Source organism: Mugil cephalus, chromosome 12 (genome assembly GCF_022458985.1).
Source record: "Mugil cephalus isolate CIBA_MC_2020 chromosome 12, CIBA_Mcephalus_1.1, whole genome shotgun sequence".
Lineage (NCBI taxonomy): Eukaryota > Metazoa > Chordata > Actinopteri > Mugiliformes > Mugilidae > Mugil > Mugil cephalus.
The window spans coordinates 27,249,476-27,276,932 of NC_061781.1; the positions used below are offsets into that span (position 1 = coordinate 27,249,476).

Here is a 27,457-nt window from a genome sequence, read left to right on the forward strand (position 1 = left end):
AGCAGGTTTTTGGCAGTTTGTGAGGTATCTCTTTAGAACAGAAGGTGTCCTTACAGATGGGGTCTCTAGCCCGGACTGGATCAGTGGTGACCGTGAACGGACCAAATCCAAGTCTGTTCTCGGCCCGGACCCTGAACAGGTACTCCTGACCCTCCAACAGTCCTGGAACCACGTACGCCTGGCTAGCACAGGCTGCATTCACCTGGTAACCAATAAATTCATCAGATAATCAATCACCTTTGCTCGTTCTAAGGAAGGGGTTCCGTTCTGAGACTAAATTTAGTCAAACATAGTTTTGTCTGTCTCATTTAGAAAGGTTTAAAGTCATAGGGGCCCGAGTTTCAGCTCCCAGTGTTTGTGCAAAGCTAGGCTAAAAGCTGCTGGTAGAAGTGCAAGTCTGACTCAAAGTTCATCGACAATTTTCAGTACCTGAAGCAAAGGAAAAGTAAAATGAGATGCTGGAGGAGTTCCTATGAAGAGCAATGTTTACCTTGGTCCAGGCCTTGTCTGTGACACATTTCTTCTCAATAAAGTAGCTCTTGATTCGTTCTCCTCCATCGGTTTCCGGAAGTTTCCAGATTAACCTCATGGTTGACCGAGTGATGTCGGTAACCTTCAAATCCTTTGGAGGTCCAGGAACATCTGGAAGAACAAACAAACAGTCAGACATCCAACATGCAGCCAGAGAAAAGTCTCCTCAGTACCAAAACCCCTAAACGCACCGAGAACGATGACTCTGACGTTAATGTGCTTCTGTCCAGACTTGTTCTTAGCGGTGATGGTGTAACGTCCAGAGTGGGTCCTCAGACTGACTGGGATGGTCACAACGGATGAAGTGTCCGTGGATTCAATCTGAAGACAAACGAGAAAATTAGAACAAGGTCAAAGTTTAACTCCACAGAATCCCGTCTCCCATGAAACATCCAGCAACAAACATCTTCAAGGAGACGTCACAGGTGTGAAGGTCTCACCTCGGAGTCCACAGGCAGTGTGTGCAATTTGTTCTTCTTGTGCGTTTTGGCTTTGCCATAAAAGTCCCAGGCCACCTTGGGAGCAGGGCGGCCCCTGATGGTGACGGGGATCCTGACTGGATCTCCGGCTCGGATGCACACCAGGTCTTCAGCCATCACATCAAGGCTAAGGGAAGGTGGAACTGTGGAGGAAGAGACATTATGTCAGTGAAGGACATGGACAAACCCACAACATGCAGATAGTTTTTAGAGATTTAAAGTGAGACATACGCTGGATATCCTCAACAAGAACCTCGCTGGTGCGGGGGCTGGGGTCGGACTCGCCAATGTCGTTGACTGCGATGATCCTGAAGCGGTATCGCTTCAGCTCGCGGAGGCTGGGCACAGTGAACTCAGTTGTGGGGTGCAGTGATTCAGGATCATTCACCCTCACCCAGTCTGATGAGCCCTCATCCTGGATCTGGACAATGTAGCCCTTGATAGGACTTCCTCCATCGTTCTCTGGTGGCTTCCAGGTCAGAGTGACGCTGTGCTTCGTCTTATCGGCCACCTCAGGGGCAGCAGGCATGCTGGGAGGAGCTGGAGGGGGATGCAACACAATATGAAAACATTATAACTCTGCAAATCTATCATCATGAGAGAAAATGAAAAGAAGATTCAGTCTGTGTGTAAAAAAAAGGATTTTTACTCACTGAGTGGATCGACAGCAAAGGCTGAGTCTGAAGGTCCACTGAAAGGTCCGGTTCCTGCTGAGTTGCTGGCAGCAACCCTAAACTCATACTCGGTTCCTTCAAACAGACGCGTCACCTGGATGACACAAAAGAGGCAGTCATTTGATATGTAATTCTGGGACTTACTTTTTCATGAAAAGATGTGTGAACACGCATCCGCTAAATTCTTCAATGTCTTTGTTAACATTACCAAGGTTTGAGATCATCTATCACAGAAAAATATATTTTTTTCATTAGTAAAGCGGACCTCTCATTCTGATTCCCTTCACAAATTATCACTTTTTTAGGTTCACTGAAAGTCTAAAATTCAAATACAGATTCTACATTTGCTAGATAAAAAGGTTTTTTAAGTAGCGCAGAAGCTCACCTGATACTCCCAGCCCTTCACGCCCCTCTTGGTGACAGGCATCTTGTTGACTTTGGCCCAGTAGGCGGTACCTTTCTCCCTCTTTTCCAGCCAGTAGCCAGTGATCATGGAGCCACCGTTGTCTCTGGGAGGTTCCCAGGTCAGGGTCATGGAGGTCTTGGAGTACTCTGCAATGGTTGGTTTCTCCGGCGGGCCAGGAAGGCCGAAGGGGTCTGTGATCTGGACGTTCTCTATCATGCATGGGTCAGATTTACCGTAGCGGTTCTCGGCTCTGACCTGGAAGTGGTAGGTCTTGTTGGTCTCCAGGTTCCACACCTGCAGGACAGGGAGGCAGGATTAACGCTAGGTTAAAGGTTAAATATACTTAATGGTGTCATCGATGCTGATGTCACATGAACTTACTCCGTATTTCTTCTCAATGATGCTGTTGGTAACTTCCTCCCACTGAGGTTCAGCTGGAGCTTCCTCTCCTTCCTCCAGCTCAGGCTCTTCTGTTATGACTTCCTTCTTCTCAATGATGTAGTTGGTCAGCTCGCTGCCACCATCATCCAGGGGTGCATCCCACTGGAGGTAGCAGGACTCTGCCCTGATGTTGGAAACTGCCAAGTTCCTGGGTGGAAGTGGTCGGTCTGAGGAGAGGAGCATGGCTTCAGTCAGTCTGAAACAGTCTGATTTCATTTGATTTCATTGACTACAGTTGTGCGATGTCTTTCCACTCACCCAGCACCAGAACTGTGGTGGTGTGCTTGGCTGAGCCCATGTTGTTGGAGGCAGACACGGTGTAGGTGCCACGGTCCCTCCTGTTGGCTGCTGGGATGGACAGCACTGTCTTACAGTTCATCCTTCCTGTCACCTCTGTCTCCATCAGTAGAGTCTCGGTGGGCGCCTCGATCACCACGTCGTCCTTGGACCACTCCACCTTGGGGATGGGGAGTCCGAGGACGTCAGCAGGGATCTCAATAAGCTCGCCCTTCTTCACAGTAATGAGGTCGCCCTTGAAGTGCTTCAGCATGTGGACCTCAGGAGCCACTAAGAGGAACAAAATGAATGAGCACATGAAGAATGATCACTGGACTTTTCCTTGAATGTGCAAGTAAAGGTTTAAAGGTTTAAAGGCCTCACCTTCGTCATCCTGGATGACCACAGTCAATGGGATGGACGGCTCACTTTCTCCAATGAGGTTGGCACACTTGATTCTGAACTCGTACATCCAGGCCTCATCCAGACCCTCCACTGTCAGCGTCATGTTAGGGCAGATCTCGGTGTTGCAGGGCTCGAACGCCTGCTGGTCCTGCCTCTTCTTCTCAACAAAGTAGCCGATGACAGGGCTGCCGCCATCATTGCGAGGAGGCCTCCAGGCCAGTGTGATGGAGTTCTTGGTGCGCTCTGTGTAGTGGAACTTCTCTGGGTATGAAGGGGGGCCTGCAGAACCACCAAAGTAAGAACGAGCTTTAGGCACAGTTACACTTTTTAACCAAGACCTTTATCACACAACTCGTAAAGCACTCACCCTGAGGGTCCACAGCCTTGATGGGTCCCAGCTCCACAGGTGGGCCCATGCCGTACTTGTTCTTAGCAATCACACGGAACATGTACTCCTGTCCTTCCATGATGCCAACGCACTCGCACTTGGACGAGGCAGTTTCGATGGGCTGCCTCCACGTGTGCATCTTGGCATCTCTTCGCTCAACAATGAAGCCAGTCAGGTCGCTGCCTCCATCGTCCTCAGGGTCATCCCAGTTCAGGAAGATCATCTTACGAGTGACGACCACAGGCTTCAGGTCAGTGATGGGTCCAGGTACATCTGAAGATTACAACCGTATATTATTCTTTGCCATCAGCATTGACGTAATCTGTCCTGACGATATGTTTTGGATTGAAACAACTCACCCATGACCTCCACTCTGGTTGATGCACTCTTGGTGCCACTGGGGTTGCAGGCAGAGATCTGGTATTTGCCACAGTCTTTCCTCTGGACATTCTTGATCGAGACAATGCTGTCGTTGCCCTCGGTGAGGATCTCTACGCGATCTTTGTCGGGTTTGGCGTCGTCCTTAGTCCAGCTGATGGATGGGTAGGGTTTACCAGTGACTGTAGCAGGGACAAGGAGAGTTTCTCCAGCTCTGATGATCACGCCATTCTTGACAGACAGGTCCAGTTCAATCACTGGTATCTCTGTGGAGGGTAACCAGCAGGAAAGAAGAGCACGGTGCATCAACACAACCATGAATATATGATTTGAATGAAACACTTTTATGTTCTTGTTTTTTTTTGAGCTGACCTGCAGGATTCCTGACGAATACAGACTCTGTGAATCCGGGTGTTCCCTCTCCGGCGGCATTGCATGCAATGACTCTGACCAGGTATTTTGCTCCCTCACGGACTCCATAGACCGTGAAGACTCTGGTCTTCCAGGGTCGTTCTGTAGACCTGGACCAGTCCTTGGTACCAGCCATGGCCTGAAAACAACACACAAAAAATCAAAATCCTTGGACTAAGTTTTTCAGACAACAGTCGTGAACTTGTAGCTATGAGGTGACTTCATGGTCTGACCTTATCCACATGGTACCCCAGGATCTCGCCTCCACCATTGTCAGCAGGTGGGTCCCACTCCACTTCAATGGAGTGGTCAGTGGTTGCCAGCACTCGGGCAACTGGGGGTCCGGGAGGTACTGCAGGGGCACAAATAAATACAGATGATTAGACTTGAAGCATCTGCACATTGTGACAAAACGCTCTCACCAACAAACTGGTCACATACAGATTGGAGCCTGAGCCGTCTTGGGTTCTGAGGGGGTACTGAACTTTCCAGGGCCGGCCTGGTTTTCGGCCGCCACCCTGAAGATATACGTCAAGCCCTCGATCAGACCTTCAACATTTAGCTCGGTGTCTGGGATGATGTTCCTGAAGACCGGGACAGGAAGTAATATTAATATTAATATTGTTATCTAAATAGTAAATAAACCACACAAAATAAACTGGTTTTATTATTTACCTGTTGGCACGTGCCCAGTGTGAACTGTTGATCTCGCGGCGCTCCACCCAGTATCCAACGATGGGGCTGCCGTTGTCATTTGGTTCGTTCCATGTGACCAGCATGCTGTTGGCTGTAATGTCATCGATCTCTGGCTTATCAGGAGCCTCAGGAGGTTCTGGAAGCACAGGGACGGGAAAGTGTTTTATAATCTGACTTTTTACTCAGTGCTGAGTACTGAGATAAGCGATACTTAAAACTCCATCCATGAATTTAAAATGAAGAGTTTAAAGTTAGTCAAAAGCTACTTTTAGGTCAGTGGTTAAAAAAAAAGAGGCCGTACCGAAAGGATTCTTGGCAATCAGTGGTTTAGAGATGCAGGGCGGTCCAGCTCCATACTTGTTCTCAGCCACGACCCTGAAGAGATACTCCTTCTTCTCAATGAGTTTGGGCACCAGGTAGCGGCATCCTCTCAGAGTGGAGGTAACACAACTCCAGCCAATCTCCAGCTTCGAGTTGTCCTTCTTCTCCAGGGTGTAATTGAGTATCTCGCTGCCACCATCGTCCAGAGGAGGATCCCACTTGCAGATGACAGAGTTCTTCCTCACCTCCTCGAATGTGAAGTTAACCGCTGGACCGGGAGTATCTGTGGACAGAATTACCGAGTTTTAGTTTCTAAATGTTTGCTGACCTGTGTTGTATAAAACCAGATTTCCATACATGCCCTACCTCCACACCAACACACAACCTCCCCAGCTCCTTTTAACTACCTTTTCCATTGCTTAGGAGTGACTCCCGCTCCCCCCGGTTTTGCGGGCTTTAGCCACACCCACGCTTGTTGCTGCTAGCAGCGTGCTACAGAGTAAAGTTATGTTCAAACAACCAGTGAACGAAAGAAAACGACCGTTATGCTGTTATGAGCTTTCAAGCAGAACACAATGAACGTAATAAAAGATAAAAACTTAGCGGAGGACTGCGCCAACGGTGTAATGGATTCAATGAAAGCTTCCCTACCGGCGCTCCCTGGTCTGTCGCCGTATATCACGTCCATCGCCTCAGACCATTTCAGGACCTTTCGATCAGCACCACTCGTATTGTTGTGTCTATTGGCTGCCCGATAATCAGCCGTCATTTTTTAAGTTTCTCCTTCACTTGTTTTACTCGTTTTGATAAAGCCAAATTTGTCCATCTCAGCCGCGATCCGCTGGAAAACCATGTCGTTCCGAGAGGTCCCGTCCAACTCCCGCTGTATACTGTCTTCTCCCAACAAGGACAGAAAAGCCCTCACCTCCGGGTTGGTCCAGAACGACTTTACTTTTCTAGTCATCATTTAAAACAATTTACCGACACGAGAGCAGAAAGTGGAAAGTGAGCAGCTTACTACTATTCAGTACCGTCTGTCTAGTCAAAACATCCTGCTTTGTACCTGGCGCTGTTTTTTTTTTCTGACCAATCGGTAGTAAGCAGCGTTCTACGTCACATTTTCGGCCCCGGTTCACCTACTTCAGACCAACCACAGAGGAGGAACTAAAAAGTACCCAGAGAAGTTTGACTTTGGCCTCGTTCCGCCCACCTCCTAGCAATGGGAATAGCGATTTAAAGTGGGCGGTGCGGGGCGACGTGGAGGTAGGCCTGTATGGAATCTACTGAATCAAGAAGATGGCTGCCAGTGCCTGACAACAATAAATTTAGACCATAAATGGGTTCCCAGCTAAAAGGGGGGCAGGGTTGATGAGAAAGGACTCTCTGACGGGTATAGTGAAACAGATTTTTAAGCTAAAACCTCCAGAGGCAACTGGGGTTTAGATGCTGCATATTTGTTATATTCATTAAACTGTTCTTCAACTCTGAAGAACAGAAGAAGAAGAAACATCTTCTCTGGCCTCGTTTTCATATTCTAGGCTGTAGGTAAACATGAGACTCTCACCAAGCACGTTGACCTCGCAGGTGGCTGAGGCGATGCCTTGGTCGTTCTCCACTTTGATCATGTAGACGCCATGATCGGGCCGGACAGAGTCCTTGATGACGATGGAAGACACGCCCTTGCGGCTGTTATTGATAGCCAGACGCTCGTTGATGGTTGGGTAGTCGGACTCCTCCACCTCTGGCTCTGCAGCCTCCTCCTCCTTCTTCTTTTCCCCCTCTCCCTCCTTCACCTCTCCCTCCTTCTTCTCTTCTTTCTTCTCAGCTTCTCCCTCCACCTTCTTCTCCTCCTCTCCCTCCTTCTTCTCCTCTCCTTCCTTCACCTCTCCTTCCTTCTTCTCCTCCTCCTTCTTCTCCACCTTCTTCTTCAGGGGTTTTTCGGGCCTCTTGCGGAGGGGCTCAGGTCGGATCACCTGGTTGTTCCAGTACCAGGTAATCTGGGGGTACGGTGAACCAGAAATGTTGGCATCCAAGCAGATCTCGCAGCCTCGTCTCACATTGAGGCCGGACTGAAGGCTGCCACTCAGGAAAACCTTTGGAGGATCTGACAGAGAAATGAAGTAAAGTTAACATTTATTCCATCCGTAGATTTTCTTCCTGTAGATGGTTCCCCCGGAAACATGTAAATGTGAGTTTGAACCGTTGAGTTTGTCTTGCTCTGAGACTATAAAGCTGTATGATTTTCAGAAGCTGGCACCATCCTTACCGATGGCGTTGGAGGCCTTGACGAACAGAGTGTTGCGTGATGGCTCGCTGACTCCAGCAGCGTTCTCGGCTCTGACTCTGAAGGAGTAACTCTTGCCCTCTGTCAGGCCTCTGACGGTGTAGGACAGGACGGGCACCAGGAAGTCGTTGCACCTCTCCCACTTCTCCTCGCCCTTCTGCTGCCTCTCCAGGATATAGCCCATGATCTTGGCACCGCCGTCGTACATGGGAGGCTTCCAGGTCAGTGTGACTGTGCTGGACGTGGGGTTGTGGGTTTCCACGTCCACAGGAGGGTCGGGAGCATCTGAGACAAGAGACAGATCTCACTTGGATTTCTCTTGGACATAAACAGCTTTTAGTATCAAGTGACAGAAAGTGAGTTTTCACGCATCCCGTCAGAATTTTCTGTTCTTACGTTTCTGGTCCTGGGCAATGACTGGGTTGCGGAGCTCAATGAACTCTCCTCCTCCAATCTTGTTGACGGCCTGGACTCTGAAGTAGTACTCTCCGTTGGGGATGAGGTCTTTGATGTTCCAGCTCACCTTGTTCTCGCCGGACATCATGTTGACGTAAGTCCTCCTGCCGGCCTCACGGCGCTGCACAAACACAAAGAACAATAGCAAACATCAGCTTCCAACATTCAGACTTTTCCAGGTCCTGACGTGAACAGAAATAATAACACGGCACCAGCTCAGACCTGCAGGACGTAATGAAGGATTGGGCTGCCACCATCGTAGTCTGGAGGATCCCAGGAAACCTTGCAAGAGCTCTTTGTGATCTCAGATGCCACAATTTCCTTGCAGGGACCGGGAAGACCTGAGGACAAAGAAAAAAATTTGAAAATAATCTGCTGATTAAAGTTTAAGAGGTCACCAGCTCGGCAATGGATTACCAATGACTTTGACGTTGATGGTGGCGCTGGCACTTCCAAGTTTGTTTTCCAGAGTCACTTTGTAGACTCCAGCGTCAGCGTGGATGCTGCTGTCAACCTCCAGATGGCAGGAAGTGTACTCCTTCCTGTTGAACACAACAGTCACAGATACATTTATAGATGAGAGAGATTAATCTGAACTACATCTCTGGACAATAAATGAAACAATTAGCTACATGATCTAAGAAAACATCAGATACGTCCTAGTTCACAGGTGTGAAACATGTGGCCTAGAGGGTATAATCTGGGCCACAGCATGAATAAAACAGACCCACGACTAAACAGTTTATTCAATGTTAACATTCTCGTAAGTTACATGTTCTGTTTTGCTCTAAAACAAATGGAAAAGTCTGAAGTTGTCATTATTTCTAGGTTTTTTATTATACTGGTACGGTCTGCTTGAAATCAAACTGGGCTAAATGTAGCCCCCAAAATAAAAGTTTGCCCCCCCTGGCCTATTTAGAAACTGACAAAACAAGATTGGATTTGACCTGATCCACCGACTGGTTGTTTCAGTTTTAGTTTGTGTACGATGTTCAGCTACTAGGGAACTTCTCCTGGATGAGGTTCCAGGTGAGAGAAACACTGACCTGAAGCCGAGGCGTTCATCGGCTTTCAGCTCTTTGCCGTCTTTGTGCCAAGTGATTTTGGGTGAGGGGACAGCTCTGAAGGGAACTGGGATGTGCAGCTTTTCTGTTTCCACAACGACCAGGTCCAGGGTCTGGAATTCCAGCGTTGGGTTACCTGGAAGCATAGACGGTCACAAGTTAGATGATTTAAGCAGCATTGCACTGATCATGTGACTCGTGAAGGTTCTTACAGTCTGACTCTTTGGCAAAGACATTCTCTGAGATGTCGGAGGGTTCGCTGACGCCAACGGAGTTGATGGCCCTCACTCTCAGGATATACTCCTTCTCGGGGACCACCCCTTCTTCTACTCGGTACTTTAACTCCTTCACTGGACGGGAGTTGACCCTCATCCACTTCTCTGTTCCTGCCTCGCACATCTCGATGTGGTAGCCACTAATGGGGCAGCCCCCGTCCCTCAATGGAGGCTTCCAGGCGATGGCCAAGAAGTCCCGGTTGGCTCCGGTCACATGCACCTCAATGGGCGGTGATGGGACCCCTGGAGGGGGCACAATATTAGATTCTGTACACATCCAAAGATTTTATTATGCTTTTAAATGACTCATTACTGGACCAACCTGTTGGATCTTCGATGGTGAGGATCTCAGTCGGTTCACTTGGGTGTCCAACACCAGCTTCGTTCTCGGCACAAACCTGGAACTGGACCTCTGTTCCCTCTATCACATCCGTTACTCTGTACTTACAGTCCGGACCTGAAGTCTTTCCACATTTCACCCAGCGCGTTCCAAGCTTCTCCTTCTTCTCAAGCGAATACCTGCAGGAGGTGAACCGAAAACAAACAGATACCATTTAAATGGTAAGTTGGTATGTAAGTAAGAGTCAATTTCCTGTGTGTCTTCAATCTGATTGGTTAATTGGTTTCTCCTCCATCATTAGTTTCACCCGTGTCTCATTTATCTCTCAGCCTTTCCTTTTGTCCTCTGTTGAGTTTCCTCTGTAAAGTTTCATCCTTGATGATGTACACTTGTGTCTCTAGTGGTACCTTGTTTCTTGACTTTTACTCTCCTTTCATTACAGTTACTTTGTTTCCTGCCTCCCCTTGTGTCTCGCCACTCATCACAACAGGGAAAATATTTGTGTTTTGCTGTTAAAGAACCGACCTGAGGATGGGTCTGCCGCCATCGTTTTTCGGTGCCTCCCACTGCAGGTCGACGTATCTTTTGCTCACGCCGTAGACAGTGAGTGCATACGGTGGCCCTGGAGTAGCTGCAACAACAAAAACATCTCATTAACCCGATAGAGCGGTGAAGAAACAACCCATCAGCAGGTGACTGATTCCCCTCTGGCTTACTGAAAGTGTCTTTGGCCAACACAGAGTCCTCCAGTTCGCAGAATGCTCCGACGCCCACAGCATTCTCGGCAGCAACACGGAATACATACAGCGACCCTTCGTTGAGCGGCGTCACAGTGTACTTCAGCTCCTTGACGGTCGTGTCCACTGCCTGCCAGCCTTTACGTCGGACATCACGCTTCTCCACAACATAGTTGGTAATGGGCGAGCCACCATCGCGCTCCGGAACCGTCCACTTCAGATCGGCACTGTTCCTGCTGATGCCAACAACCTCCAACCAGCGAGGAGCCGAAGGAGGGTCTGAGGAGATGAAGGTTTGCTTACTGATCTCAAGGTTCAACTCTGGAGTTTAATGTCTATTATGAAATGTTCTCAGTGTTTCAAAAATCACAACACCATAAAAGTATATCAGTAATAAAACAAATTCAGATTTCTTTTTGTTCTCTTTCTATTTCCTGTTAAGAGCTCTTCACCTTGTTCCTTGGTTTGTTTCATTCTTTTCAGCTCAGCCTCACGTGTGACTTTACACTTATTTTTTCATTCTCACAAACTGTATTAACACATTTGAGCTAAAACCAGACTAAAACCATCAAATCCCAGTAGGAAAAAGTTAGATTTGTACTGTGAAAACCACAAACATGTTGAACCAACCATTAGAACCAACTTATAATTTAAATCTAAACTCATCATTTCAAAAGCTGATCAACACATTTAGCAAACAACAAAGTTATTTACAACTATTTCCATTAAGAGTCATTTTTGGTCCAACTATTCAGGACCCTGTCCAAAACTATTAGGTGTCCAATCAGTAATAATGTCTAAATGTCCCAAATGTGTCTAATCTCTAAACTCACTTCTCTCTGCTTTATACAAGCAAATGGCAGTATTGTGTGTTCGCCACAGTACACAGGAAGTGCTACTGTTAGCTAGGAGGCTAAGAACTGCTACTGTTGACTGGTTAAGAGGCTAAGAGGTGCTACTGTTAGTTCTGGTTCTCAAGTGACTTCCTTTAGATCCAGTTTAGATTCAGTTTCACATGTAATTTTCTTTAGCGTGTTGCTTCTGTCTATTTCTTACTGAGTCTCTCTTTGCAGAGCACTGGCTCGCTGGGCTCGCTGGGCTCGCTCTCTCCGGCCACGTTCACTGCTCGGACCCTGAATGAGTACTCCTGCTTCTCCATCAGGCCCTTCAGGAAATGCTCCAGGATGCTGATGTTCTCCGCCACACGGATCCAGTCGGTGGTGCCGCTCTTCAGCATCTCAATGACGTAGCCGTCGATCTTTGCTCCACCGTCGTGCTCTGGTTTGGTCCACATCAAGAAGCAGGAAGTCTTAGCCACGTCCTTCACTGTGGGTTTACCAGGAGGCCATGGAGGATCTGGAAGAGGAACAGCAGCCATGTCTTAAACACACTGACAGGATTTCAGACACTGAGTTGAAGTAAGCAAAGTGAACATTTTGTACCAATGGGATCTTTGACAAGAATCTGATCCGTCTCTTTGCTGGGTTTTCCAGTTCCAGCCAGATTCTCAGCGAGGACTCTGAACTTGTACTTCTTCCTGGTTGGAAGACCTTTGACTCTGCAGAGAAAACATCAACACGCTGAAATCTACTGAACAAGCTCGGAGCCATCGTCAGGTCAGACAGCAGAGAGTCTGGACTCACCTGTAGGTGGTGTCTTTGATAGGAAGCTTGTTGCATCTTATCCACTTGTCATGGTCGGGTTCATATCTCTCCACCCAGTACCCTGTGATGGGACTTCCTCCGTCCTCATCAGGCTCATACCAGGTCAGAGTCAACGAGTCCTTGGCGATGTCTGAGGGCTCCAACTTATAAGGAGCTCCAGGAGTGTCTGAGAACATGAAGTAGCAGGTTAAACCCCAAAATAATATGATGATGCATTTTTATAAAAAGACCAAAGAAAACAGGAACATCTCCAGAACCATCAGGTCCATGTTCCTGACCCTGGTCTCTATGGACCCTGTTGTCTATGGACACTGGTCTCTATGGATTGTGGGTAATGGTACATTACAATGAGTTAGTTAGGGCATAAGATGTAAAAGCCTCAGTTTTTCAGTGACCTACCAAAGGGATATCTGGCAATGATGGATGGGTGTTCAGCTGGTGGGCCGACACCAAACTGGTTCTCAGCGAACACTCTGAAGACATACTCCTTAAACTTGACCAGGTCCACGGCTTTGTACGTGGTCTGTTTGATTGTGGAGGACAGGCGGTGCCAGATCTCGCTATCGGCTGCTCGACGCTCCACAATGTAGTTGGTGACTCTGGAGCCACCGTCATCCCTGGGAGGGTTCCAGGCCAGGAAGCAGGACTCATTGGTGATCTCAGAGATGTCGAAGGCAGCTGGAGGACCAGGCTTATCTGTTTCCAGGAGGATACAACTGAAAGTTAATCAACCGGAAGCAGAAATTAAGTCAGTAATGTTCTCTGTGGCTGGTCCTACCGAGGATGTTGACATCAACGGTGGCGGTGGCGCGACCGCTGCTGTTAGTGGCTTCTATGATGTAGGTGGAGCTGTCATCTCTCTTCGTCTTGGCGATGGTGACGGTGGACTGTCCTGGCTTGGTGTCGATGGTCACCCTGTCGTCCGGTTTTAGGACCAGGTCAGCCTTGGTCCACTTCACTCTGGGTTCAGGTTTACCCGTCACCTCAGCAGGGAGTTCAATCTTGCTTCCAGCTTTGGCGGTGAGACCAGCCAGCAACTTGGCGTCCAGCTGAATCTCTGGAGCCTCTGCATGGATAATAAGGACACAGGTCAGTCAGGAGTTTATCGGAACTTCAGAGAAAGTTATCAAAAACTTCTCACATTTCATTGTGATTTTTTGTGTTACACACATAAATTTGCCCTCAAGACAAATCTGGACTATCTGACAAATTAGCCTCAGGTCACTAACAAGAAGACATCCTGGGTACCTTTGGGATCAACAGCCTGGATCTCATCAGTGGCCTTGCAGGGCTGGCTGGCTCCTAGTCGGTTCAGGGCTCGGACTCTGTATGAGTACCACTGGCCCTCGATCAGACCCGTTACCTGGCACTTGAGCTCGGGCACCATGTCGCCACAGGGCTCCCACTTATCAGTTCCTCTCTGGAGCCGGTCAACGTTGTAGCCTCGGATGTTGCTGCCACCGTCGTACTTTGGCGGCTCCCAGGTTAGGAAGATGCCGCTGGCTGACTTGTCTCTCCACTTCAGGTTCTCTGGAGGGTCGGGGATGGCTGGAGGAGAAACAGGGACGTTAGGAAGTTCCTCAGTTTTGTAAAGACAAAAAATGACCTGGACATCCAAACTCTTTGTAAAAAGTGTCTCTGTCTATCTCAGAGTTTTAGCCTCTGGTCTGACTCACTGGCAGGAGAGGAGACGTTGACGGGCTCGTCGATGTACGCCGGCTCGCCTGGTCCACACTTGTTGCAGGCAGTGACTCTGAACAGATACTCTTTCCCTTCAACCACATCGGTGACGGTGAACTCCAGATCCTGGATACCTGTGGTCACCTGTGAGGGAATGAAAGGATTACTAATGATCTGAGAAGAATATTGAATTTTGCCAAGAATATTGGTAGTACATAGAAAAAGCTTTAGATTGGCTCACTTTACACAATTTTTTAGATGAAAACAAGTGGTGTTATTATATAAAAGGTCTATTGGGTCAAAAATTAACATTTAATACAGAGCTTACATGAATATGAATGAAACACAAGTTTGATATAAGGAGAAAAAAAATATACATGAGCAACTTTCTAGCACATTAAAGCAAGACCCTAAGCCAGCCAATAACCACACGAAGGTAAACCATTAAAATCTCATTAAAAGCTATTATAGGTTGTGGAATGCAGATGCTGACATCGTACCTTGACCCAGGTCTTGCGGGACATGTCGCGTTTCTCCACCTGGTAGCCAGTCAGAGGACTTCCTCCGTCGTGTTCTGGAGCCTCCCAGCTCAGGTGAACATGCTGCCTGGTCACTTCTAGGACCTTGAAGTCCTTCGGAGCACTGGGTGCCGCTGGAGACACAAACACAAAATACCTTAAAGCAGTTCTGAACCAGAAAAAATGTCTTAAGTAGTGGTTTGTCCTAGTGTACCAATGACGTTGACTTCGATCTCTCCAGAGACTGATGTGACGTCGTTCTCCAGGTGCAGGGTGTAGATGCCTTTGTCTGGACGGACGCTCGGCGTGACGATCAGTTCGGTGAATGTAGACTTGGTCATCATGGAGACACGCTCGTCCTCTGTGGTCAGGTCCTTCTCTCCGAAGGTCCACCTGGCAACAGGGGTCGGGTATCCGGTGATCGGGACTCTGATGGTGAGAGGCTGAGGGACGATGACTTCGAGGCCGTCTTTGAAACCGCTCAAGTCAAAGGATGGACCGACTGGAGAGACACAAGATTACACAGTTTCAAGGCTTTTTCCAAGTTTTCAACACTTGGAAAGACATCTGGGATCCCGTATTGATGAAACAGGACTCACCGTGGGGGTCGTCAGCGAGCAGAGGCCCAATGATGTTGGACGGATCAGACACTCCAGCAGCGTTTTCAGCAAACACTCTGTAGTTGTACTTGGCTCCATATTTCAGACCAGTCACCTGAAACAAAGAGTTGATGTTATTTAACCAGCGTTATGAAAATAAAATAGTCCTGGTGAAGACTGGCAGAGTGGACTGAAACATTCTGCATGAGATGTGACTTCTGCACCTTGTATGAGAGGTCGGGGCAGAGGCGGGCGTTGCAGCGGAGCCACTTGTCGGTGCCGTCCTCGCAGCGTTCGATGATGTATCCGGTGATTATGCTGCCTCCATTCCTCAGAGGAGTCTCCCAGGAGAGCTGCACAGAGTTCTTGTTCTGGTCCTGCCAGGTCAGGTTCACCGGAGGGCTGGGAGGCTCTGCAGCATTCACACACAAGAACACAACACATATTAGTTGTTCCGTTTTATATGACTGACAAACTAATTCTGCTCCAGGGAAAGATTGAACCTGACTAAATGTGTCGATAAAGTACCAATGGGATCCATGATCTTGACGGGCTGTGAGGCTGCGCTGGGTTTGCCGACACCAGCCTTGTTCTCGGCTTTGACTCTGAAGATGTACTCTTTGTTCTCTATGACGTCATTGACGATGGCACTGAGCTCATCGGCTTTGGTCACCTGGACAGGAGACCACTTCACAGACGTCCTGTCGCGCAGCTCGATGATGTAGGAGGTGATGGGGGAGCCTCCGTCCGACTCGGGGGGTTCCCAGGAGACGGTGCAGCCGAATTTGGAGACGTTACCCACGATCACGTTCAGAGGAGCCTCGGGAACATCTAAGAAATGACAAACATATGGCTCAAGATCTAAACCTCAGGGATCCGTTCTCTTGAACCATATTTATTCTAGTAAATTCTTTCTAGAACTAAATAAAAATAAAAACTGTCTGTACCTGAGGACTACACATTTAACATTTTAATCCTTGACAAAATAAATCAGGGATTGTATTCCATGTTGGGTTTTTACCTGAAAGTGAATATTGCTCCAAAATGCTACTGATTCACTACAGGAGGCAACGTACACACAATTCAACCTTTGGACATTTTATTTATCCCGGACATCATCACATTCTACCATTGAGCTCATCATACAACCCAGAAGAAGATAGAGATTTCCTCCATGTAGCTGTGGAAAGGGTTAAGGGCATAATGTAATATTTTGTGGCTCCAAGACTCCAAGTTCTCAGGGACAAAACTAATGAGGTAAAAACAGTTTGAACTTATATATTTCTGAGTCTTCTCCTTTAAATAATCATATCTGAGGAGATTGCTTAAGAATTACTGAAACGTCAAGAGGAATGAGGAAATCTTACCAAACTTGTTTTTGGCTTGTACAGGTTTATCCGTTTCAACATTGGGACCACTGCCGACCCGGTTGCGTGCACAGACCCTGAAGAAGTACATGGAGTCCTTCTGGAGGCCGGTCACGGTGTATTCAGGACTCTCGGCATGATCTGTGGCCAGTGTCCACGTCTTACGTTTCACGTCACGTCTCTCCACCACGTAGGCCATGACCTTGCTGCCGCCATCACTTTCAGGCTCCTCCCACGCCAGGCTGACCTCGCCGTCGGCAGTGTCGACCACCTGGAGGTTCTTTACGGGTCCCGGGACATCTGGGAAAAAAAACAAATGTTTAAGTTCATGCTGAAGAGTGAACAACTCTCTACTGTTCAGTCCTTTTTTATTCTTAATTTCTTCTGTATGTCAACAGAGAACTCACCGATGACGTCCAGGTTGATGAAGGCTTCTCCTTCTCCGTGTTTGTTCTTGATGATGATCTTGTATCGGCCCTCGTCGCCCTTCTTCGGGTCTTTCAGCCGGTACTCAGTGCGGTCGGCGGAGGTGTGGATGCTGTCTTTGGGCAGACTCAGGTTGTTGTACAACCAGTCGGCCTCGGCCTGTGGGTAGGCGCTGTAGGGGACGGCCATGACGATGGGCTTCCCAGCATCGGTGACGTAGCTCTGGTCGGTGGTCTTTATCTGTGGCACGGCTGAGGGAGGAGGAGGAGGAGTCAGAGACACAACAGTGTCATTGACATCTGTACATGAGTGAAACCTCTAAGTGGTTCTTACCTGCCAGCTCCAGCTTGGCCTTTGCATCTTTGTCCTTGACGATGATCCTGTACTCTCCCTGGTCTCTCGGTCTGATCTCACAGACCTGCAGCCTGTGGACCTTACCCTCGCTCATCATCTGGTATTTGTCGCCCTGGACGACCGTCATGTTGTTCCTCAACCACTTCACCTCCACTCGGTCCTTGTTGAGCTCCACCTCGAACACGACGTCTGAGCCTGGAGGTTGGAAGGCGTCCTGAGGAGGTCTGACGATCTCCACCGGGGTCTCTGCAGGACAGGAAGGCATTCATGAAGAGGTCAGAGTTAAAGCTCCGGAATCCGGCTCCAACCTTTGGACATTTTATTTTCCCTGGACATCATCACAATACAGTCACTACAAAATGACTGTATTGTGTTTATTATCTGTAGTAGCAACGTCAGACCACTAGATGGAGACAAATGGTTCAGATTCTATCAGTCCAGTCATATGTGGTTCATAGCTAATGTGGAATCATGTGGATGGACTCTAAAATAATAAAAACTAGATCAGCAACATTTGTTGTCAGATGTTTTTTGGATTTGATGAAATATTAAGACAGAAGAAGAAATTCTGACATGAAGACTGAGAAACTCAAAGTCTGGACCTGTTTACTCTGTTAGCTGAGGCTAGCTGGTTAACTCCTGCTATGTGAAAGAGTAGCTTCTCTCATTTCTAATGACACCCAGAGCAGAGAGGATTGTGGGTACTGTTACCTTCCACTTGACTGTCTCTTGTATGTACACGACTCTTTCTTGTGTAATATTCAAATTAGTAACAACAACAAACTTTTTCAAAAAAATACACTTGGGCAGTTGTTATAGTTTAAAGTCTGATCTTTTGGCTTTTTGATTGGTGGCTCGTTACAGAACATTGTGATGAACCTCTGGTTGGTCGGGTGGTGGGGTAAAGGGGTAAAACTCTAAGGAGCTCACCTTCAACAAAGAGCCTGGCCCTGGATCTCTTATCATCCACACCACAGGCATATTCACACTCATCATCAGGTCTGCACTCTTTGATACGCAAAATGCAGTTCTTTCCGTCCCTCTCAAATGCATATCTGAGAAATAAACAACAGGTCATTAAAGGTTCATCATTCAGGAACTCCCAAGATATGTTGTCAGATGGATTCCTGTCTGCTGTACCTTGGTCCTTCTCTAATCTCTCGTCCGTTTCTGTACCACTTAACGTCGGCTTTCTCTTTGCTCAGTTTGCAGGTGAACTCAGCATCCTCGAACTCGGTGATGGTCTGGTCCTTCAGTTGAGAAGTGAAGTCAGTCGGCGCCTCGCTGATGATCAGCTCGGCTGTGGACTTATTGTCCGCAGCCACGGCCGTGTACTCGCTCTCATCGGCCAACGTGCAGTCTTTGATGGTCAGTGTGTGCTTGTCTTTGTCGACTCGGTACACAATGCGTTTGTTGAAGGTGATCTCCTCGCCGGCCTTCATCCACTTCAGGGTGGCGTTGGGCCTGTTGACCTTGCAGGAGAAGCTGATGGTGTTCTTCTCCTGAGTGTCGATGTCCTCCAGAGGAACCACGATCCTCAGACTTTCCTCTGAACAAAACAAAGAAAATCATCCTTTGATTAGTGTTACTGAAAGAAAGTTTCAAAAACAAAGTTGATCTATAAATTACTCTATAAATCCTGGATCAAAAATGTCTGCCACCATTGTCTCTGCAGAGATGAAGTACTGACCTCTGACGGTGAGGTTGCCACTGCTCTTGGCCTGCTCTCCTCTCTGATTGGTCAGGATGATGCTGTAGTTGGCCTCATCTCCTTTCTGGGCGTCTTTGATCCTCAGAGAGAAGACGTTGTCTCTCTGGACCATCACGTACTTGCTGCTCTCAAACACCGTCTCCTCGTTCTTCAGCCACTTGGCCTTGGCTCCCTCTGTGTTCACCTCACAGTTCAGGACGATCTCCTGGCCTTCTTTGGCCTCGGTGTCCTTCAGGGGGGTGATGATCTTCAGTTTCTCTGCAGGAACAAAAACAGATGCTAATGAGCACTGAGATGTTGGAACAGGCTTAGACTAGAACTGTCAACCATCAAAATTATTAATCAGATTAATCATGATGATGGATTAATCCACCTTAACGAGTTCATTTTGACAGCCCTAGTTTAGATCAAATGCCTTTCTGCTTCCTGACCGATCTGGGACCCATCGTCTCGTCTTGGTTTTCCAGACAGAAGAAGAGTCTGTGGGCGGAGCTTACCGAGCACGATGAGGTCGACGCTGGCTCTGGTCGGTCCGATCATCACCACGTATCCACCCTCGTCTTTGGGCTCACAGTTTTTGATGACCAGAGTTCGTCTCTTGCCATCACTGACCATCTGGTACTTCTCTCCCTCCTCTAGCTCCTTGTCGTCTTTCATCCATTTGACCTGAAAGGTTTCCTTGGAGACGGCACAGGTGAACTCCGCCTTCTCTCCTTCCACCACCTCCTGGCTTTGAGGCCTGGAGATAAACTCAGCTGCCAGTTCTATGACACAGGAAGCATGGAGGGGTCAGAGGTTAGAAACAATCAGTGAACACATCCTGGAATAATGACAAACTCTTGTCTTCTTTCCAAACCGTTAATCTTGAGGTTGCCGGAGGTTCTGATGCTCGGCGTCAGCCTGCAGTTGTACTCTCCAGCGTCGTCCAACTTCAGGTCTTGGATGAGGAGTATCCTCCTCTTCCCGTCTACAATCTGGTCAAAGCGTCCTCCCTCCGGCAGCTCCTCGTCTCCTTTGTACCAGGTAACATCGGCGCTGGGTTTGGACACCTCACAGATCAGCTTCACGCTGTCCGTCTCCGTCCCCTCCACATTGGACAGGTTCTTGGAGAACCTTGCCTCCTCCTCTGCAATGAGAGGAAAACCAGGTTAGATCCCAGAGAAGGATTCACAAACCTGATGCGTTTCTGGAGGTTCTGTTTGAACAATGTTTTAAAATTGAAAACTAATAAATCTCATCAGAAAACATCAAACACAGAAAAAACAAAGTGTCTCAATCTGAGACAAATGTCTTCACTTATCCAGACAACTCCATTTTAACCTGGTTAATTCTGTTTACCACTATTTAAATTCATTAATGTGTTCATCTGTATTAAATCTTTCTGAAATGAAATGAAAAGTTTCTCATAAAATGACAAAATTAATTCAGTTACCTAAATAAAATGAGCAAAAAAGAGGATAATTAAATCAAATACATAATAAAATGTGATAATGTAATTAGTAATAATAGAACAAATATAATTCATTCATCAAGATTCCTCCTGATCTTTACGCCTCCTGTCGTCCTATTAGTATGAAACATTAGTTTGTCATTTTATCCACAACTGCAGTCACTTTGTGTACTGTACTTTTTGTTGCCTGTTGTCCTATGTAATGTTGTTGGCTGCCCGCTCTCTGTGTCCTATTTCATTTCTTTCTGGTCACTGTTTTTTTTTTTTTTTTTTTTCTTGTGCCGCTGTAACATTTGAATTTTCCCAATGGGGATCAATAAAGTCTTATCTTAGTGTATTTGTAATTCATACAAACTGAGTGGCTCCATTAAAGTGAAATAAATAAACCATTTAATATTCTTACCGACGACAGTGAGCATGCCGGAGGATTTGGAGGTCTTGGCGTCACATTCATATTCAGCCTCATCGTCGAACACAGACTTGTGGATGATGAGGATGTGTTGTCGTCCTTGAGCGATAATTTCATACTTCTTCCCCTTTCTGATTTCACTTCCATCTTTAAACCAGCGGACCTGCAGGACACGGAGTGGAGTTAAACCTGAAGGTGTCACCTTTACCGAGAGTTGATCTGATGTAAAAACATAAAAGCCTGAGTTCTCACTTTGACATCGTCTCTGGAGACTTCACATTCAAACCTGGCAGATTCCTTCTCTCGGACCTCGACGTCATGGAGCGGCTTCGCAAACTCGATATGAGGAGCTACCGACACAAGAATGGTTCATTTATATCCTCATTATGGACAGACAGATCACAGGCAAAATCATTCTGGACTCATCAAGATGGCTACACTGTTTATTATCTGTAGTACCGCCATTACACCACTAGATGGAGCCAAAGGACCATGTATGAAACTGAGGCACAGGGTGTAGTTCATGCAGTCATGTGGATAAACTCTAAATGACCCAGACGATAATAAAATAAAGACCAGATACATTTGTCGTTGGTTTTGATTAACTAAGGAGAGACTATACTGGGACTATAATGGTTCTTGACTTTTGACAACTTTTATAGGTCGACTGTCTGTTGGTTCCTTAGGGTTCCCTTAAGCTTGATTTGGATTTACTTTCAATGAAGTGCTTTTGTTTGTAATTTAAGAAAATGGAACATGATTGATTGCGTTGAAGTTTTCTTTGCTTTAACACAAGGATACCTCTGGGTTCCTTTAACTAATTATTCTTTTGGCTCCTACAGAAGGTTCCTCCACTAAACAGGTGACGTTGTGTGTTTTCAGGTGGTCCTTCAGTTATTGTGTGTCTGATTTACTGCAGTGATCCAATAAAACCTCCATCTAACACCTAGTGGGGTCCATAAAGTTCTAACTTCCGTCTCACAGCTGTACTCACGTTCAACGTTGAGGAAGCAGGAGGTTTTGAAGTCTTTGGCGTCACATGTGTAGGTCTTTGAGTCGTCCAGAGTGCAGTCATGGATGAGCAGTGCTCTCCTGCGACCTTCAACGATCATTTCGTACTTCTTGGTCTTCCTGATCTCCTGTCCATCCCTGAACCATTGGACCTCGGCATTCTCTCTGGAGACTTCACACTCCAGCGTTGCCGTGGCTTCCTCCTCCACTGTCTGGTCCTCCAGAGGCTTAGTGAACTCCACCGGAGGCTCTGGACACAGAAACACAGTCAGGCTTCATCTGTTGTGGTGGAACTATCCTCCAGATTTAAGGTGGACCGCAGGAATGAATTGATTGGAATCAGAGCCTGTCTCACCTTTGACGATGAGGTTGGCTTCAGCCTGGAAGTCTTTGGTGACGAGTTTGATCTGTCCGGCTTCATTCAGCTGGACATCGCGCAGAGTGAGGCTGTGGACTTTACCCTCGGCCTTCAGCACCACCTGTAGGTTCAACACAGCCCGTCAGTCTGGGTTCAACCTGCCCTGAACCACACCTGCCAGCTCAATTAATTATTTAACGAGTTTATAGGTGTTAGAGGTGTATGCCAACTGAAACAATTAAATCAAATCTCACTTCATCCTCCCTGCAAGATTGTAAACGAAGCAGTTACTGAAAATGTGGCTTTTACTTCCCCGAACAACATCTTTGAGCACAATAAACACTTTTATATCCCAGAATGTTGAATTCAACACATTTGTTATCATGTGTGTTTGTCTGTTCTTGTTAGTCGTCTTCAGTCTCTAATCTGCTTCAAAGAACCATCGGACAGTCCAACAACCCAGACGTCAGACGTTCTGACCCAGGACACAATGGGAGGGGACTAGGGTGGACTTGGTATAGCCAAGTATCCCAGAATGCATTTCATTGCGTGTCAGCAAACACATACAGGCCCTTCCTCCAGGGTGGAACTAGTCAAGTCCAAAGAGTCTTCAGTTCTAGACAAAACCACATGACTAGAGTCTAGCCTTCCTTTTTACTGATGCACACCTGGACCAGGGTCTAGATTAAGCTCAGAACTAAGGTGAATAGATTTCTAAAATTACATTTGGGCACATTTACAGCTCGGAGATAAACAAGAATTCAGTTTTATCAAGAAGAAGAAATCGAGAAATCAAGAATCAAGAAATGAAGAAACTGGGACAATTATGTTTGTTTTTGTTTTTTTCTCATTCATAAAATGTCATAAAAAGTCTGGGACATTTTTGGGGACATCTTAAGCCGGAGGACAGGTCAAAAACCCAAGTCCAGTTTTCTCAGTTTTGTTTTTTCAAGGGGAAACCGTGACCTGGACCTTCACAGATGTACCTGATGCTGATAAACCCTCATATTCTCACTGTATTTTTCCCTGAATCTTACCTGCCAGGTCTCCCGCACACACAGGGGTGGGTCAGCTGAGCCCTGACAGCTGAAAACGAATCCTGGCAGCTGCTTTCCTTCCCCTGATTTAAACTGCATGACCTCTGACCCCTGACAGCTGATTTGTACCACCCCTCCCCTGACTGTACAGGACTCTGGGCTGTGGCAGAGCTTCATTATGCCTCATTATCAGCTTAAAATAGAACTTTTATTCATGTAATCGGTAAATAACGTTGGAAAACTTAAAGGTAACGATGACTTCAAATTAACTATCGATGCAAGAAATTAATTCATCTTTTCAGCTGTTGATTGACTGATTTTATGTTTTTCTGTTGGTTTTAAAGTCTTTGAACCAACTCAAGTCGTGTCCCTAATTTCCTTGTAACAGTTTATCAGTTTTAATGTTTCTTCATCTTTTTTTTCATTTAGAAATGACGAAAATAAACTTCTTGCATTTTAAAAATCACATCAAATAAAAACTGTTCATTAAAACAGTCGAGTGTTTTTATTTGGAAGCGATGAAGCTGTTGATGAAGCATGTGAATCTGACCATGAAACATACACTAAATCACCCTTGCACAAGCCACAGTGAGATCATATGTCACCCTCCTCAGATTTCATCATATAATCAATCTAACAACTGGATTTCACTGCAAACCCTGACTCACAGCCAGTGCCTTTCAACTCAACACAGCTACGTCGACACAAAGAGAGGAAAACATTTACACCACCATTTTGAAACTGTCAAATAGCTGCTGTTGCCACCTGCCTCCGGAGGCCGTTAAAAATAACCCTGAAGAAACGCTTGCAGGGCAGAAAAAGCCACGGTCTCTGCGTTATCTCAAAACCAGGATCAAATGCTCGACTGGAAGCCTGAATGTCCACGTGCAGGACCTTATATGAAGACAGGCTGAAAGAAACCTGAAAGTCGTGTAGAGGTAAACACCGAGGCCCAGAGAATCACATCGAGGCCTGGACTCATGTTGTGACTATGTGAGTAAATGTCAGTGGGTCTCGTGTTTTGGTTGCGTGCGTAGAAACTTACTCTGTCGCTTGGTTCCAGCTTCGTAGCCCCCAGGAACCACTCGACAGCGATGCCCTCATAGGACAGCTCGCAGTCAAAGGTGGCGGTCTCTCCAGCGGTGACAGTGACATCGTGCAGAGACTTCTCCAGGCCGATCACTCGGGCTTTGGATTGGGGAGAAGACATGATTAGCCCCCCCAACACCAGGAACTGGTCAATAGATCCAAAAAAGCTATCTCCAGACAGAAACAGCTAATCCTCAGTGGCTAGTCCTCATGGTGGGTTTGGGCTGAAGGCAGGCCGTTGGAAGCCCTCAGGACAACTGAAGCCAGACGCCCTGAGACTTGGCACTGGGGGGCAAAGCTCATTAGCATACGGCAAGCCGTCAAATGTTTATAGCAGGAAGAAACCAGTGAGAGACGAGGTCGCGTCCCCCCGGCTGCCAATCATTGGAAACCTGCTCTAGATAAGGCATGGGGCTTCTAAAATAACTGAGGGGCCTGATTGGCTGAGAGCCCACCTCTGCCAAATCCATCAGGGGAAACCAATCTGCTCCTGTCAATCACACGCCTGCAATTTTCCAGGAAAAGGAGAATGTGGAGCTCCTTGCAGGAGTTACACAACGTCACACTGCAGGCGTAACACCGACATGTAACAGGGAAGTTTTTGTAACAGCAGGCATGAGAAGCTCCTGGAGGTTTGGATTAACAGGCTGCATCAACTATTTACAACTAGCTTCTTCACATGCCCGAAGTAAAGCCCTCAGCGGCTGTCAGCCTAAAGACTTTACAGCTTCTATGAGTTTAAAAGAGTTTAAAGTGCTTCAGTCAGAAAAATCATTTTAAACTTCCAGGACTTATCAGTTCAGACTTATGAAGCATCTTTTGATTCACTTAGATTAAATCTAGTGGTTAAATTTAAAAACAAACTTCTGAACAAAGTAAATTTTATTTTATGACTCCCGAAACAAAAACATTGCAAAACGATGTCATAACTAGAAATACTGAGATGCTTCAAAGTTTCTTCTCCTTCAGAATTTACTACATTTCGTCATAAAAATTAGAAATTTTCACACATTTCTAAATATTATACTGGTTCAATAAAATGGTCCAGCGTTGATCATGTGTGAGTCTGTGAGTCCTTCAGACTAAATGTTCCTGGTAGCAGCTGATCAGGGTCTAATCTGATCCCATTCAGATCAGAACCAGCTGAGTTGTGAGATGTTGGTGGTTTCCTCTCATCGGCTGATGCTACAACATTTCTACTGGATGAAGGTCAGGACTTTGACTTGTTCCTAAACATTCATCTGGTTCTTCTGGAGAACCACTGGTGTTCTTGGGCTCCTTGTCTTCCTCCATGACCCAGTTTCTCTTCACATCCAGCTCATGGACTCATGTCCTGACATTTTCTTTTAGAGTTCACTGGTAGAATTCACAGTTCATTGGTCCATCAGTGATGAGCAGATGCAGCAGAACAGGCCCAAACCAGGACATTAGCGCCCCCATGTGTCATGGAGGGATGAGGTTCTGATGCTGGAATGCAGTGTTGGTTCATCTCCAAACATTTAAACCAAACTATTCTACTCTGGTCTCATCTGTCCACTAAACATTGTCCCACATGTTCTTTGTGGACAGAGAGCAGTGTCTTTGGTTGTTGAGTGGATTCATTAACATTAACATCAGCCAATGTGAGAGAGGCCTTTAGCTGCTTAGAAGTTCCCCTGGGTTCCTCTGATTCCTCTCACACTATGATGGAGTGATGTTTGTTGGTGGACCACTCCTGTGGAGGGGAACAGTCGTCCTCAATCTGTCTGACTCTCTGTGGATTATTTGTGGCTTCCAGACTCTTTAGAGATGGTTGTGGAACCTTTTCCAGCCTGATGAGCAACAACAACTCTTTTTCTGAGCTCCTCACAAAGCTCCTTTGATCTGTTGTCATCACACACTTCAACACAAACCTGAGACAAATCCCTGATTTATAGAAACTAAACCAGGACCTGAGTCTCATCACGTTGATGGAAACACATTTAATCTAGAGGAGCTCCTGTCTGATGGAAGATTGTCTCATTTATTTGACTGGGTGTTCTTTGTCGACTTTCAGGTTGTTTGGAGTCATTTTAAGAAGAAATGTAGAAAATTCTGAAGGACATTTAGACTTTGAAGAAGCTCTGAATACGTCCTTACTAAGTGACGTTGGGTAACAGTCTAAACAGAACATCATTTCCAGTTGTTGCTAATTGGCTGAGAAGAAATCTTATTTATTTATTTAAGCGGATTCTCAGAGTTGCTGTAAAGTTCTCAACAAATTCATTTTATCTTTGTTATCTTTGCATTCCATTCCTGGTTTTACTGGAAAAAAGATATTAGATAACATGGTGCTATATTTATCTCACACCCTGATTGTGAATAGAGTCATTAAACCACCAAGTAAATATGATCAAATTACTCTGAAATAACTCGAAAATAATTACATATTACTTTCTATGAGACATAGATGCTCATGATTAATAACACTGTCATTCCTAGAAACGGTTAATCTGAGATTTAGCCTGTAGCTAACATATCTTAGCATAGAGACTGCTAACAAAGATAAAATCCACTAGCATTCACCTTTAAAGCTGATTAACATGTAAACAGCCTCCAGCAGCGAATGAAGTGAAATAACAGTTTTTTTCTCCATCAACCACCTTGAAAACCTTGTCTCAGTTTTTCAGGTAACAACAGAGTGTTGTTATATTTCAGTATATTTAGAGTTTTCAACTCCATTCAGACATTAAACATCAACATCCTGATTAACCTGGTCTCTCCTGGTCCATCTACCTGGGCTTAATTAGTCAGAACTGGAGGTCTGATCTCAGTCTGTGTGTAAATCAGCAGCAGCGCCACCATGTGGTCAGTAGAATAATGTATCAGCTGCTGTCTCTAATGGATCTCTACCTACCACTGGACCAGAACCAGGGACAGCTTCTTGGTGTGTTCACACCAACCAAAAGATTGAGATCAGATAAGGACTGAGACAAGATCAGTGTCCACACATGGACTCTAGAAACCAGATCCCTCAGGACGGATGTTGACATGAGGTCTGAACGAGGCCTTAGACTAAATGTCACATCAGCGTAGTTTCTGTCACCTTTCACCCTGAGCTGAGCTGTTGACTTGGCGTTGGCTGCTGCAAAGTCCACACTTCCAGCCATGTCCATTTTACAGTTGAAGAGGATCAACATGTGGCGGGACCCTTCCTCCTTGATCTCCACATCCTGACGACAAACATGCACAGGTCAGACAAAC

At 46.5% G+C, this 27,457-nt stretch overlaps 1 protein-coding gene across 3 annotated transcripts in view; it reads right to left on the minus strand.

Annotated features, from left to right (window-relative positions):
- Nucleotides 1-27,457, minus strand: part of ttn.2 (titin, tandem duplicate 2) — a 179,079-nt gene that overhangs the window by 64,721 nt on the left and 86,901 nt on the right. For all 3 annotated transcript variants that reach the window (XM_047601647.1, XM_047601646.1, XM_047601645.1), the window contains 53 exons: nt 27,300-27,426; nt 24,192-24,334; nt 22,107-22,230; nt 21,735-22,001; nt 20,993-21,090; nt 20,735-20,903; nt 19,738-20,007; nt 19,379-19,645; nt 18,861-19,139; nt 18,311-18,719; nt 18,101-18,225; nt 17,150-17,416; nt 16,798-17,067; nt 16,391-16,690; nt 15,552-15,854; nt 15,248-15,435; nt 15,024-15,138; nt 14,639-14,926; nt 14,407-14,558; nt 13,903-14,050; nt 13,475-13,774; nt 13,005-13,292; nt 12,626-12,922; nt 12,206-12,392; nt 12,005-12,120; nt 11,619-11,918; nt 10,542-10,841; nt 10,351-10,456; nt 9,808-10,004; nt 9,423-9,728; nt 9,193-9,346; nt 8,564-8,688; nt 8,369-8,487; nt 8,087-8,267; nt 7,673-7,975; nt 6,971-7,510; nt 5,387-5,689; nt 5,065-5,221; nt 4,831-4,973; nt 4,623-4,741; nt 4,351-4,528; nt 3,960-4,244; nt 3,580-3,873; nt 3,192-3,491; nt 2,790-3,098; nt 2,472-2,698; nt 2,070-2,384; nt 1,664-1,778; nt 1,242-1,550; nt 972-1,153; nt 723-852; nt 491-642; nt 55-202 (listed from right to left, as the gene is read on the minus strand). In XM_047601647.1, coding sequence (XP_047457603.1) covers nt 55-202; nt 491-642; nt 723-852; nt 972-1,153; nt 1,242-1,550; nt 1,664-1,778; nt 2,070-2,384; nt 2,472-2,698; nt 2,790-3,098; nt 3,192-3,491; nt 3,580-3,873; nt 3,960-4,244; nt 4,351-4,528; nt 4,623-4,741; nt 4,831-4,973; nt 5,065-5,221; nt 5,387-5,689; nt 6,971-7,510; nt 7,673-7,975; nt 8,087-8,267; nt 8,369-8,487; nt 8,564-8,688; nt 9,193-9,346; nt 9,423-9,728; nt 9,808-10,004; nt 10,351-10,456; nt 10,542-10,841; nt 11,619-11,918; nt 12,005-12,120; nt 12,206-12,392; nt 12,626-12,922; nt 13,005-13,292; nt 13,475-13,774; nt 13,903-14,050; nt 14,407-14,558; nt 14,639-14,926; nt 15,024-15,138; nt 15,248-15,435; nt 15,552-15,854; nt 16,391-16,690; nt 16,798-17,067; nt 17,150-17,416; nt 18,101-18,225; nt 18,311-18,719; nt 18,861-19,139; nt 19,379-19,645; nt 19,738-20,007; nt 20,735-20,903; nt 20,993-21,090; nt 21,735-22,001; nt 22,107-22,230; nt 24,192-24,334; nt 27,300-27,426 — 11,794 coding nt within the window. The remainder of the gene's footprint in view (nt 1-54; nt 203-490; nt 643-722; nt 853-971; nt 1,154-1,241; nt 1,551-1,663; nt 1,779-2,069; nt 2,385-2,471; nt 2,699-2,789; nt 3,099-3,191; nt 3,492-3,579; nt 3,874-3,959; nt 4,245-4,350; nt 4,529-4,622; nt 4,742-4,830; nt 4,974-5,064; nt 5,222-5,386; nt 5,690-6,970; nt 7,511-7,672; nt 7,976-8,086; nt 8,268-8,368; nt 8,488-8,563; nt 8,689-9,192; nt 9,347-9,422; nt 9,729-9,807; nt 10,005-10,350; nt 10,457-10,541; nt 10,842-11,618; nt 11,919-12,004; nt 12,121-12,205; nt 12,393-12,625; nt 12,923-13,004; nt 13,293-13,474; nt 13,775-13,902; nt 14,051-14,406; nt 14,559-14,638; nt 14,927-15,023; nt 15,139-15,247; nt 15,436-15,551; nt 15,855-16,390; nt 16,691-16,797; nt 17,068-17,149; nt 17,417-18,100; nt 18,226-18,310; nt 18,720-18,860; nt 19,140-19,378; nt 19,646-19,737; nt 20,008-20,734; nt 20,904-20,992; nt 21,091-21,734; nt 22,002-22,106; nt 22,231-24,191; nt 24,335-27,299; nt 27,427-27,457) is intronic.